Source organism: Daldinia loculata (assembly GCF_022478755.1).
Source record: "Daldinia loculata strain CBS 113971 unplaced genomic scaffold F4817scaffold_31, whole genome shotgun sequence".
In the NCBI taxonomy this organism is placed as follows: Eukaryota; Fungi; Ascomycota; class Sordariomycetes; order Xylariales; family Hypoxylaceae; genus Daldinia; species Daldinia loculata.
In genome coordinates, this window is record NW_026054885.1 from 140746 (window position 1) to 152933 (window position 12188).

Sequence of the window (12188 nt, forward strand, 5' to 3'; positions counted from 1 at the left end):
AGTGCGCAGTGCGCAGTACGCAGGTACGGTAGTACAGTATTACATTAGGTACCTGCTTTGCTTCCATTGCTATCCTTCACAGTCTTAGTAAGAGAAACCTAGAACCAACAATTATATGTCTAGGTCAGTTATTTGCGTTTCTAAACCCTAGCAAACTCGTGCGATTTTATTTATTTATCTTTCGTACGGACACGCCTACAGGTACCTGCCTATTAAGTACATTATAATATATATTGTACAGTATTTATACCCAGAGCTGATCATGATGTATTGCATCCAACGGTCCATCCAACTATCCCTCGGCGCAGTTCTGTCCCAGGATGTGAAAGCGTACTATGCAGCAAGGTAGTCAGGTTGCCTCACTTGGCTGACTAGGTTGCCTTATTCCAATCACTCAACAGCTAGGTACCGCCCCTCGGAGAAGCCCTACATGGTTAGAAGCTTCCTGCAGTGACTGCAGCCTGCCTGCTTAGCATACCTATCCTACAATATCTACCTAGGTAGGTATTTACAAGGTATCTACATCTTACACTACCTAAGGTACCTAATCCACGGTGTGACTAGAGAGCACAGTCATAAGTTCGGCATATTTCCCTCGCTTTCGAACATTCATACCCTTTGTCTTGTCACTGTCACTATCACTAAACCATCATCTATTAATACGTTGCATCCTCCATTTTACTGTTTTAATATCTAGGATCATTTGACACGGTGAAACTTATACTTCACATCTAATACTTAAAGTTCGAAGTGTACATCTGATTTTTAGTTCTCAGCTTTACTCTTTGCAACATCGTATATACCTACCTTGCCTAAGGCAACAATGAGCTGCGAAAAAATGATTGCATCAAATGCGAAGCCCGTATGGTTGCGACTAACCAAGGGCCTTAGGAAAGGCTTAAAAAAGAAGGTTGACAACGAGGCTGAGAAGGAGAGCCCGTCTTCAACGACTGCAGTAGTGGATGAGACTATGAAGTGCGAAATCAAGCATCTGGACCAACGCTGGAACGAAAAAGACGAACAATACTTTGCCGAACGGAAACAGGAAGCTGAGAAGCCTGAACAGAAGGACTGGTGGCGGCTGTTTGCCTTTTGTGTTGTCAAGCACTATTATGACGACGATGAGCTTGATACAACTCGATTATATGTGAACCCCCAACCACTTCGGCAACTACTGAAAGATATTATTGGAGACTACCCAGACGACCCCATAGATGTCGATGATGTACAGATCGAGACGCCGTACTATTCGCTGTTCCACTACCGAAAGCAGCTGGAATCAGAGGGTCTAGATCGGTTCAAGAACGACGAGGACTCCAAAGCTCAACTAGAACTGCTTATAAACTGGATCAAATCTCACTTCGAGAACGATATTTCTGCTTACGAGAAGTGTATTTCTGGTCTCAGAGCTATCCCTTACGAAAGTTTATGGACCCTATTCCCGCCAAACAAGATCATACACGCCAAAGTACTCAACCAAAACCGCGCATTCCGCGTCCACAGCTGCTGGTATGAGGAGGGCGACAATCCTCACCTAAACCTCTGGGCTAATTTCATCGACTTCGATGGTAACGCGCTTGGTACGAGGAGGGCGGAGCTGTCTATCAAGAAGTATGCGGGAACGCGGCAGTTAACGGAGCTCACCGCCATCCCGCTTGACCTTCAAGACAATAGTGTCGAGATTCGCGCCGAGTTAATCGAGCGTGGCAGGAAATTCGAAAGTTACATAGGGCAGCACTTTGAGCAATACAACGGTGTTGGGCTCAAGAAGACCGAAAGGGGCTACGCGAAATTCAACGTCAAAGGGCGCATAATGATAGACTGCGAGACATACCATAGGCTCGAAGCCGACGACGCATTCGATGTCGAAGAATTCGGAAAGCCCATGAGCTCTATCAATTCTAGTCATAAGACGACCATAAATGAAATCGATTTTGTCCGCGAGGCGAAGACTTTCGATAAGTTATCCGACGACGACGCTTCGATTACTAACGCTACTGTTCGGGGGTACGCGTTTGGAGTTAAGCAGTTCCTTGAGTTCTTCGTGGATAATATTTCGCCAATTGAATGGAACATCCACTGTTTTGACAATCTCGTGCTCGACCCGGCAACAAAAAAAACTGTTCAGGCCGTGGTATCTACGCATTCGAGCAAGCGGGACGGGTTTGACGATATCGTGAAGGGGAAGGGCCAGGGGCTCGTGTGTGTGCTGCAGTACGTATTCCCAAATTTCCTTATCCGTTACTGGATCCGCCAGAAGGGCCCAGCCTTGTTTAGGATATCCCCAGTAACATTTAGTATCGGACTATATTACATTTGAGGCACATAATATGATATTTAAAAGGAACGTTAGCTAACCGTGATATCTGGATAGTGGCCCACCTGGAGTTGGCAAGACATTAACTGCCGAGTGCGTAGCGGAATACGTCAAGCGGCCCCTATACATGGTCTCGTCCGGCGATTTAGGTGTAAACAGTAGCTATCTCGATCACAATTTATTACGGATCATGGATCTCGCCTCGACATGGAAAGCAGTGCTTCTAATAGACGAAGCTGACGTATTCCTCGAACAACGATCACTCCACGACGTGCAGCGGAACGCGATGGTGAGCGTTTTCTTGCGGGCGCTCGAGTACTATGGTGGCATCCTATTCCTCACCACGAACAGGGTCAGCACGTTCGACGAGGGCTTTAAGAGTCGCATCCACGTTCCAATCAGGTACACAGACCTCAGCTCGACGTCGCGCCTGCAGATCTGGCGTAACCTGTGTAACCGCGTGCCCGGCGGCGTCGACCTAAACGAGGAAGAGTTCCAGGATCTTGCTGAACACGACCTCAACGGTCGCCAGATCAAAAACGTCATCAAAGCTGCCGAGAGTCTCGCTGCTTTCGACGGGGTGGAAGTTGATTATAAGCAGTTAAAACAAGTGACTAAGATTCAAGATACGTTTGAGAAAGACCTGACGAATATAGGTGGTGTGGATTATACGGCGCCCGGGGAGTCAAAGAAGAAGGGAGAGGGGTTTAACATGTTTATGTGAGGTGCTCATTAAGTTTATTGGGATAGCGACGGTCATGGGTGCATGAGATAGGTGCTCGCAAGGTAGTGGCGTTTATGAATAGGGGGTTACATATGTATATGGCAAACTTGAGATATCAGCGACGGATGCATATAAGAGAACGTTATGTTCAATTAAATTTCCCCTCGAGGGAGTAGTGACGGTTGTTCGTGCATTTACTGTTGACTTTGAGGCATCAAGCAGAGATAGTGTATCACCAATTGGGGTTTCAACACCTGTGAGAATAGGAAAGTTATTGCAAAGTAGCCCCTGGCTCTCATATAAACGAAGAATTCGTTTGATTACCACATGCTAGTGCCATGTGTTCGAGACTATGTACTCATGTCCGAGTTATTTACGACACGGTTTCTGCAAGCAAAATAATGACTAGCCTATGAATACGTATGTACTCGCAGTACAATCAATGCGCAACGGCACCTCGTAATGCTGCGCAAGCCAGATAAATCATCTTAGCCATCTTAGCCTTCTTAACGACACATATCCCAGCTGCCATTCCCATCACGAGGTTTGTACCACTCTGTATGAGCGGCAAGGGTAGCTGGATCGACACCGCTGTCCGCCTTGATGAACAACGTCTCGTACGGATGGGCGGTCCTGCTGTAGAAGTGCTGGTACAGCACCGATTCCTTGGCCCAGTCTTTGGAACAGTCCTCTTCGTAGCTTCCGGTCTCGTGGAATGCTGCTGTCATGGCGTCGACTTTGTATCCTGCCTTTTTGATCACATATGTTGCTTCGATCTCGCCGCGGGATGCTTGCGCTTGGTTCTTGTAGCAGCCTCCCAGTGCGACTATTTGGTTGCTTTCGTGGTGTGCGTATGGGTCTGGCGGGTTCTTGGGTGGGTTCAGGAGAAGTTCCATGCCGAGTAAATCCGTGGCCCAGATCGTGGGATGGATGTGGAATTTGGGGTGGCAGGTTGCTGTTGTTCCTACGAGCTAGATATATGTATTATCAGTATATACTACTCGGGTTAGCTTTTAGGATAGTGCTATTTACCTTGACATCCTTAGTGACACGGCTTAGAAACGCGTCGCTCCAACAGCTGCGGCTCCAGTATGGCATGAAAGGCCCTCGGATACTAGAACCAAGCATGATGAAGCGGTTGTACTTCTTCCACAGTCCATTCTTGCGGAGAACTTCCCCGTGGGCGCCTAGATCAAAGCATTCATTTGGTCGCGAGATGACTTGGATATTGGCCTTGCTTGGGATTAGGTTGGCGACGTTGGTGGGTCCATTGAGGATGAAGATGAAGTCCGCGCTGCCATCTGTAGTAGGTAGAGTTAGTGAGGTGTAGCTATAGTACATTCTGGAGGAATATGATCTATTCCTAGCTCGCTTTCACGTAGTAGGCATCAATAGCATATACAACCTTATCACAGTCTCAAGGGGTTACTTACGCAAGCCATGTTCGACGAAAAACATTAGGCTCTCTCGAGCAGCCAGGGACTCAGTGTATGCATAGGTAATGAGTGGACGAGTAGAATCAACAATAGGATGTTCAACAAGGAGATGAAGACCGGAAGTAGAGGTGAGATGAATAGGTTCCTTCAAGTCAATTGCTGCTGCTTTACCTTCGGTCTGCGAATATTAGTCTTCTTCGTTGAGATAGGATTTGATCATGGGATATAGTACATACAGCATAGTCATTCTCATGCGAGAACTTGACGAAACCATAGAGACCTGTAAGGAGCAGGAATACAATAGTGAGAAGGGTAGGACGGCAAAGTTCTCCCGCCATCTTGATTGTTGGTTCTGTTATAGAAGACGAGGGCCGGATTTGAAATTAAATGAAGGGAGGTTGTTGTCACGTAGTAAGTGACTGTTTGTGATTGAAGGGGGGTATTAGGGACAAGATGTTAACGAGGACCCTAATCTCGCCCGAGAGCCTTTTATTTTGGATAAAGACTCAGTTGGCTAAAGGAAGGAGGATGAAAATAAATCCCATTGTTTTTTTTGTAACTTGAGAATGAACTTATGGGTTTGTTGTGGAAGTCACGCTGCGCTGCGATGATACCTAAACGGGATGGGTTCGGAGTACTCGCAGGTAGACCCGGCCCGGACCCGGAAGGAGACTCGGCACCTGCCCGGAATGACAGATGTGCGCCCCGACAAGTAGTAATGACCCCTCGTGTACTTATAATCCCTTGGAATTAAGGGTGTACTGATTGTACTAAGCGTCTGGACGTACATGAGAGGTAGATATTCAAAGGTCTAAAAGATATGTACCTACATACTACAATCACTACTTGAGGCAGTTGATCTCATCAATCTTGCATGCAGGTACAAAATTACCTAATAGAGTTGGTTTAATTATCCCATAAGAAAACAATAAAGCTTTTTGTGGTGCAATTATCTGATCGAAGTACAGAGGTAAGGACCTTGTTATATTTTGAATGATCAGGGTTTTAGATTCACATCATCTCATACGTGTTAATGTAGGTCTATAATAGAGTAAGGTATCTGTGTATATCTCTGTGAAACCCTCCTTGAAATCGGTGCATATCATCTTATTGCTTGATCTAAGGGGGGTATTTCCCGAGTTGGTCTTTCCCCCTTTTACTAGAACCAGACAGAGTCCGCCTCGTTCTAATAGGGGCCACCAAGTGCTTAATTGGCATTATTTCGACTCAATATATAAAAATCATCCGAATAACCAAACTAAACAGCGCTACGATTCCTTATCTTACCTTCACGAATATCTTCCCAGCAGCCCTGCTTGATGCCATCCTTTCGTAAGCCTTAAAAAAAAAGCTGTCAGCAATAGAAGCTAGTTTTACGTTCAAGTGAATTTACCTGTAGGGCGTCGTCCATTTCGAAGGTGGAATCGACAGGAACCTCCTTAATCCACCCCTTCTCAATCCATGCCGCAGCATCCTTAGCTGAATTGCCGCTTGGGTAGCTAAAAATATTTATGCGTGCGCGTGGTGTTCCTCCGAGCATGACGGGCCACCAGGTGCTGAGCTTGAAAAGTGCAAAAGGGCCTGCCTCGATGTCCAGGTATTTTCCGTCGGGTTTAAGATATTTAGGAGAATGGGTATATAGCGGTTCATTGTTTATGCTGTTGATGATGGCGTCGAAAGGCCTGTTTCCTGGTTCCGCACACACAGAAGTGAGGTACTCTGGGAGGGACTTGTGAGCGTTATAGTCTATAACCTATAAGAGGAAAACTTGTGAGAATTATGCTAATCAATGCTATTCCACGGAGTATTAGAGATTAAGTTATATCGTCATGATTAACGTACCTCTTCAGCACCTAGCCTCCGAACGAATGCCTCATTCTTCGCCGAGCAGATAGCTGTGACGTGCACGCCCATCCCACGGAGTACTTGGATTGAAATACAGCCCACGCCACCGCTGGCACCATTTATTAAAACCTTGTCGCCTTCGTGCAAATTGGCGGCTCGCATCATCACAGCGTTCGTTTGTCCGGCAATTCCCAAGAGCCCAGCCGCGACGGATTCGTCGAGATCCTTGGGCTTCTCGACGACTGCATGCGCAGGAACCACCAGATAGTCAGATAATGCGCCGGCACCACGCCACATATTCATCATTGGCACCGTGCCACCGACGATCATGCCGACGCGCACATCCGAGGGCGATTTAGGGGTGGTCGGTCCAACTTGAACGACTTCCCCGACGAAGTCCATGCCGGCGATGGTATTTGCTTTGCATGGAACTGCCATGGCCATTACTTTGATCTCGCCGGGATTGAGTGCTGCGTACGAGACTCTGACCATGATTTCTCCGGTTTTGGGTGGCGTCGGAGTCGGCCAGTTAGTCTTCAACGCAAGGATATCTTGAGGTTTCCCGGCTCGAGTGACGACCCACGCCTTCATGGTTTTCGGTATGTCGACCATCGTGTAAGAGCTGCAAGATACCAACCAGGCAAAGAGATATAAAATTTGGTATGCATGATTTCAGGAATAGGAGTACAGCATCTATCTATCAAGCCCTTTATATCGGCGACTAAACCTGGTCTTCAATAACATACTTGAATGGCGACTCTATACCGTATTTGTCAACATGTGCGAATATGGTGATATGATGGTTCTACGAGTTGGTATGATTTTCTATCCGATGCGGCTGATGCGGCTAATAGAACCGCTTACGATCCGATCGCTAAAAGGGGTAGCGGGATCCGCATCTAGCTTATGAATGGGCGGATCTAGATGCCTATTTCGGAACACGCCATACTTCTCGGCGGCATTATAACCTCGATCGGGTCGGCTCAGAAAGCATGGTCTGACGTACTCACAAGTAAAATATTCATGTATGTCATTTGATAGGCTGTTATAATGCCGGAGACACCTGTTATTGCGGCTGGAGATGATGGGCTTCGTGAACATGCGAAGCGTCGATATAAGCGTACTCGAACCGGCTGTGAACGATGTCGCGCACAACATCGCAAGTGTAAGTCAATTATCAATGACGATACAAGAGACATTAGAATGTAAAATATACAAAATATGCTAAATACATTATAGGCGACGAAGAAAAACCACAGTGCCGGCGTTGCACTGACTCAGGGGTTGCGTGCAAATATATTGCCCGCGTGTCTTTTCTAGAGAAGAACTCTCGGACGCTTCCAGGCGCTACTTATCCGAGTCCATCGTTAACTGTCGCGACGCGTGAATATCCTACTTTGGAAGTACGTTGATGGCATCTTAATACTGCCACGAGAAAAACTAACACAATATCCTGGCTTCTAGTTTGTCGTCAACAAGGATTCTTCCATCGAAATAAGTGCTTCTAGTTCACCCTCTACTTCGACAGTGATAAATCACACTAGACAGCCCCGAAGAGAGGATGATAATATGGAAAAACCCTCAGAATCACGACCTATATTCCCAATGGCTTATTCACAAGCTCAGCAAGATGAGAACAATACTTTCCATACCCAGAACCTAAACAACCTATGGCCCCTAGCTGGACGTAGTTCGCTTTCAGGCAATGAAGTCGATCTTCTGAAATACTATAGCCATCATATTGTCCCTTGGGTAAGCCTCCATTCTCGATAAACTCCAACCTGGAACTGATTGTGCGAACTCCGAACGCATGTTATTGTGTAGCTGGACGTATATGACCAAGCTCAAACATTTGGCCATCTTTTTACCCATCTGGCAATGATTTCACCTTGCGTGCTAGATGGAATACTCCAGGTTTCGGCAATATTTTCAGGTCGTCCGGTAGAGATAATACAACGCCGTGGTGTCGGCGCTCTTCACCTTCGGGCCCTTTCAAACCCGGCCGGCGCAGAAACTGGGCTTTTAGAATATCGATTTATGGCCAGTTTTGTGTTGGTGAGGACACGCCTTTTCGTCCAGGATGTTCCTGAGACGTGGCAGCCCACCTTCTATAAAGGCGGAAGCTCTTTTCGTCCCGATAAACTCAGTTTGCTCGATGCAAGTCAGTGGCGAATATGGTCTAGTTCTTTGGCCTTACTTTCGAGATTGGGTACGTTACACCTCATTGAGATTGTTGGCGTATGATATCTGCCCCTTTTCCTCTTAATAGATCGACCCCCTCATTCCTTCATTTGTCCATTAGCTAATTGAAGTATTAACATGCAAAGAGATTGCATATTACCTCATAAATCAGACATCCCCCGACAGGATCACCGGAGATATACACCGGTTACTTCGTCTGACAAAGAAGTATATTGGTACCGATAGTCAGTCTCATGAAGTTTTACATGCTTCTCTCCACTGTCTTGATCTCCTTACCGATGTAATGAATATCTGCCTTCCGATATCAGAAGCAGAAGATTACGTGGCATCGTCCGAAGCTGTGGTTTTGCACTTAGTAGGAGCATCTCGAGTCGCGAAATGGAAAGAACTTCTCAACGAACTACGGAAATGGCAGATGAACCGTCCTCCGGAGCTCGAGCAGCTGATGGAAGTCGAGGGCCGCGAAGCCACATTTCCCGTTGTCATCTTTGCCGGCGGCTCTGGCGTCTCGTCGAATACTCTCTACCACACCGCTATGCTTTTGCTACTTAGCAACAGGCCACAATCTATATCACTCGCCGAATTACATAGGAATTCAGAGCTAGACGTGGCACATATGTCACCTCTCTGGCACGCGCGACGTGTGTGCGGCATTGCGTTGAATAGTGAACCAGAACATACACATTGCTGGGACCCGTGTATGATAGCGGCTTTCGCGCTTGCGGCAAGACGAATGACACACCCAACACAACAAAATGATATAGTTGCTTGTCTGAGTCGTGTTAAAGCGGCAGGCTGGCATATCGATAGCCTAGTTCAGAGGTTGCGTGACGAATGGGGTCCTATTGGTTGATGCCAGCACTTTTTCAGCTGGAACATTTAGTAATATATGACTGCTTTTGGATAATTGAGGTTGGACTTTTAGTGATTGTTATTGGTATTGGTCCTTAGGTTAGTATTGTATATGGCTGGACTCATCCAGCTGACACTGCAATGACTATTATTTTGATGCCCGATGAATACTTTTCCGCCTTTTGCGAAGGGATTTAGAGAAGGTCGGAAGAGACATTTTGAGCCTCAACGGGTATTGCATACTCAGATAATTGACCCGCATCGTAGACACTCAGAAGCTTGCATTTGGACTATATTAAACCGTCTCTCCCGTGTCAATCTCGTTGAAATTGCCTACAAGGGTTTTAGTATGCTATTAACACAAGCACTATTCTGTCAGTGTTCATTCCCGAAGAACTTTTGACCTCTTACTACTTGAATACGCTCAATATCAACGATGTCGAATCCTAATGACTACACTATAGGCTGGATCAGCGCTAGCAAAGTTGAATCTACGGCTGCAGCTGCTTTTCTAGACGAGGAACATGACAACCTTACTCACCAAGCTCGGGGTGACCATAACAGCTACATCCTCGGTCGCATTGGGCGGAACAACGTCGCCATAGCTGTTTTACCGGATGGAGAACCTGGAATAGCGGCCGCGGCAGATGTTGCCAACGATATGCTACATACCTTCCGCAACATTCGCATTGGCGTTCTGGTTGGTATCGGTGGTGGCGCACCAAGCTCCACGAACGATATCAGACTAGGCGATGTCGTGGTCAGCTCTAAGGATGATAAGCAAGGCGAACATGGCGGTGTCTTCCAGTATGACTATGGAAGGACGATCCAAGATCAGGAATTCCATTACACTGGGTACTTAAACAGACCTCCTAGAGCGCTGAGGACAGCAGTAACCGCCATCAGGACTAGGCATGAGCTCCGGGGCTCTCAAATCAGAGAAAAGGTCCAGGCTATGCTTGCTGCTCACCCACGGCTTCAGCGCAGGTGCAGACAGCCTGATCCATTGACCGACAGGCTATATAGGTCAACTGTTGTACACCAAGGCCATAATGTACAGGATACATGTTGGAATACCTGTGGTAATGGCCCCAACGTACTGGTGCAACGGACTGAACGGACAGATGCCCTGGGAGACTCAGTTATCCATTATGGTTTAATTGCTTCTGCAAACCAGGAAATGAATGACGCTGTCATTAGATACAGGCTTTCTGAACAAAAGGGGGCGTTGTGTTTCGAGAGGGAAGCAGCGGGTCTGATGAACAACTTCCCCTGTCTTGTTATTCGTGGTGTATGCGACTATGCAGATACCCATCCGAATGACGACTGGAAATACTATGCTGCTGCAGCAGCTGCTGCGTATGCGAAAGATCTCTTGTCTCAGGTGGTTCCAGAACAGGTTGAAGATGAGAGACCTGTTGAACCTAGTACTGCCCGTCCTCCATCAGGAGGCAATGATCAGCCTGGCTGCACTGTCCAGCCTGGAGCCGTTTCGCAGCCTAGCAACACTCCCCAACTCGGAGACACTGTCCAACCTGGAGATACTGTTCAACCTGGAGGTGGTTATGAACCTGGAGATGCACCCCAACCTGGAGACAACTCTCAGCCTGGAGGAGGTCATCAGCCTGGAACCACGCCCCAACCCGGAAGCAATGACCAACCAAGTGCTATTTCACAGCCTGGCGGTACTTCTCAACCTGGAGTCAGTCACCAACCTAGCGACCCTTCCCAACCTTCCCAATCCGAATGCAATTGCCAACCCGGAAGCACCTCTCAATCTTCAGGCAATTGTCAGCCTGGATCTCAGGTGCAGACTGGGTATATCGACAGAATAGGACATTTCCCCAAGCATGAGATCGATGAAGCTATTAGACGGGACAAGTGTGGGTTTGAGATTGCACTGAGGACTCTTGTCAACGGCATTGATTTGGTGAATGGTCACGGGGGAGCTTGGGCACCATTGGGACATCGACTGATAGACTTTCAGAAAGAATGGAATATCACTGAGCCTCAACTGCGAGAGGGGAAAAAACAGGCTCAAGGCAATAAATGGGACAGGTGGCAGCAGATAAGGAGAGACCGGAGTTTCAGTACGCAAAAGAGATTCCATGCGGCTCATAATGAGTTTCTAGCTTTCTCAAATGATTGGGCCTTTGACCGTACGATTGGATTTGCTTCTATGCAGCGTGTTCTATGGAGTGTATGGAGGGTAATGGAGTATATGGGTATTGCGGAAGAGGTTTAAGGATGCTTGACTTTAGGAGGGTTAGGTATTGTTATTAAGGTACGAAGTAGTGAGTTTGAATCATGGAAGGTTTGGATTAGTTGAAATTGATTACATAACTTGACGGTTATAGCAGTTTGATTCATTGAGTACCTAGGTACCCATGCAATTTGACCCGTATAACGCGTGCTGCAAGGTGCGGTACGCGAACCGCCTTTCGGACCCCTGTAATGCATGGATAGGTACCTCTCTTAACTGGCTTTCACGCCACAAAGATCTTGCACTCATACAGCCATGCCACAAGTGGCTCGTGCTTGGGCTAACACGGACCAATGAAATACGGTAAGCGTGTCACGCTAGTCAATTTGAGGTGGTAATTGCAGGGGAGGTACGGTACAGCAGGTATCTGCTCTTCCTCAGCCTCATCAAACAAGCCTTGCATCTTCCCAAGAGCATCATCTTTTGAATAAATCAGTCCTACTTGGCACAACATTCGATTGTATGCAGGACGCTTCAAATGAGTTTTCCTGCTTGCAATACTATTTCTAAGAATGATGCCTTGAGTTGGGGACGATTTCTAAACGTCTC

At 47.0% G+C, this 12188-nt stretch overlaps 5 protein-coding genes across 5 annotated transcripts; 3 read left to right on the forward strand and 2 right to left on the reverse strand.

Annotated features, from left to right (window-relative positions):
• Window positions 1–970: 970 nt before the first annotated feature.
• Window positions 971–3041, forward strand: F4817DRAFT_359400 (P-loop containing nucleoside triphosphate hydrolase protein; the record flags this gene model as incomplete). The annotated part of the gene is made up of 2 exons (XM_049306154.1): window positions 971–2214; window positions 2375–3041. 2 exons carry the CDS (start codon window positions 971–973, stop codon window positions 3039–3041), a joined length of 1911 nt encoding a protein of 636 aa, XP_049158087.1.
• Window positions 3042–3486: 445 nt separating this feature from the next.
• F4817DRAFT_366027 (uncharacterized protein) lies at window positions 3487–4815 on the reverse strand (the record flags this gene model as incomplete). Its single annotated transcript, XM_049306939.1, has 4 exons — window positions 3487–4012; window positions 4074–4342; window positions 4475–4655; window positions 4714–4815. The coding sequence occupies 4 exons, from the start codon at window positions 4813–4815 to the stop codon at window positions 3548–3550; spliced, it is 1017 nt and encodes a 338-aa protein (XP_049158088.1). The 3' UTR covers window positions 3487–3547.
• Window positions 4816–5475: 660 nt separating this feature from the next.
• On the reverse strand, window positions 5476–7124 carry F4817DRAFT_340587 (GroES-like protein; the record flags this gene model as incomplete). Its single annotated transcript, XM_049303655.1, has 3 exons — window positions 6320–7124; window positions 5871–6230; window positions 5476–5815 (listed from the first exon to the last, which is right to left on the reverse strand). Coding segments are annotated over exons 1-3 (1030 nt in total), but the record flags the coding sequence as incomplete, so codon positions are not given.
• A 180-nt stretch (window positions 7125–7304) lies between these two features.
• F4817DRAFT_145581 (uncharacterized protein) lies at window positions 7305–9595 on the forward strand. The gene is made up of 5 exons (XM_049297912.1): window positions 7305–7487; window positions 7562–7725; window positions 7787–8074; window positions 8147–8531; window positions 8650–9595. The coding sequence occupies exons 1-5, from the start codon at window positions 7373–7375 to the stop codon at window positions 9375–9377; spliced, it is 1680 nt and encodes a 559-aa protein (XP_049158090.1). The 5' UTR covers window positions 7305–7372; the 3' UTR covers window positions 9378–9595.
• On the forward strand, window positions 9440–11734 carry F4817DRAFT_145578 (nucleoside phosphorylase domain-containing protein). The gene has a single exon (XM_049297911.1). The coding sequence runs from the start codon at window positions 9813–9815 to the stop codon at window positions 11619–11621; it is 1809 nt and encodes a 602-aa protein (XP_049158091.1). The 5' UTR covers window positions 9440–9812; the 3' UTR covers window positions 11622–11734.
• The last annotated feature ends 454 nt before the right edge of the window (window positions 11735–12188 follow it).

Bases quoted from the DNA above. Each gene is read 5' to 3' on its own strand.
- F4817DRAFT_145581 (XM_049297912.1), top strand. From the start codon at position 7,373: ATGCCGGAGACACCTGTTATTGCGGCTGGAGATGATGGGCTTCGTGAA. The intron at 8,075-8,146 runs GTAAGCCTCCAT...GTTATTGTGTAG, and splicing joins GCCATCATATTGTCCCTTGG to CTGGACGTATATGACCAAGC. The intron at 8,532-8,649 runs GTACGTTACACC...TAACATGCAAAG, and splicing joins GGCCTTACTTTCGAGATTGG to AGATTGCATATTACCTCATA.
- F4817DRAFT_145578 (XM_049297911.1), top strand. From the start codon at position 9,813: ATGTCGAATCCTAATGACTACACTATAGGCTGGATCAGCGCTAGCAAA.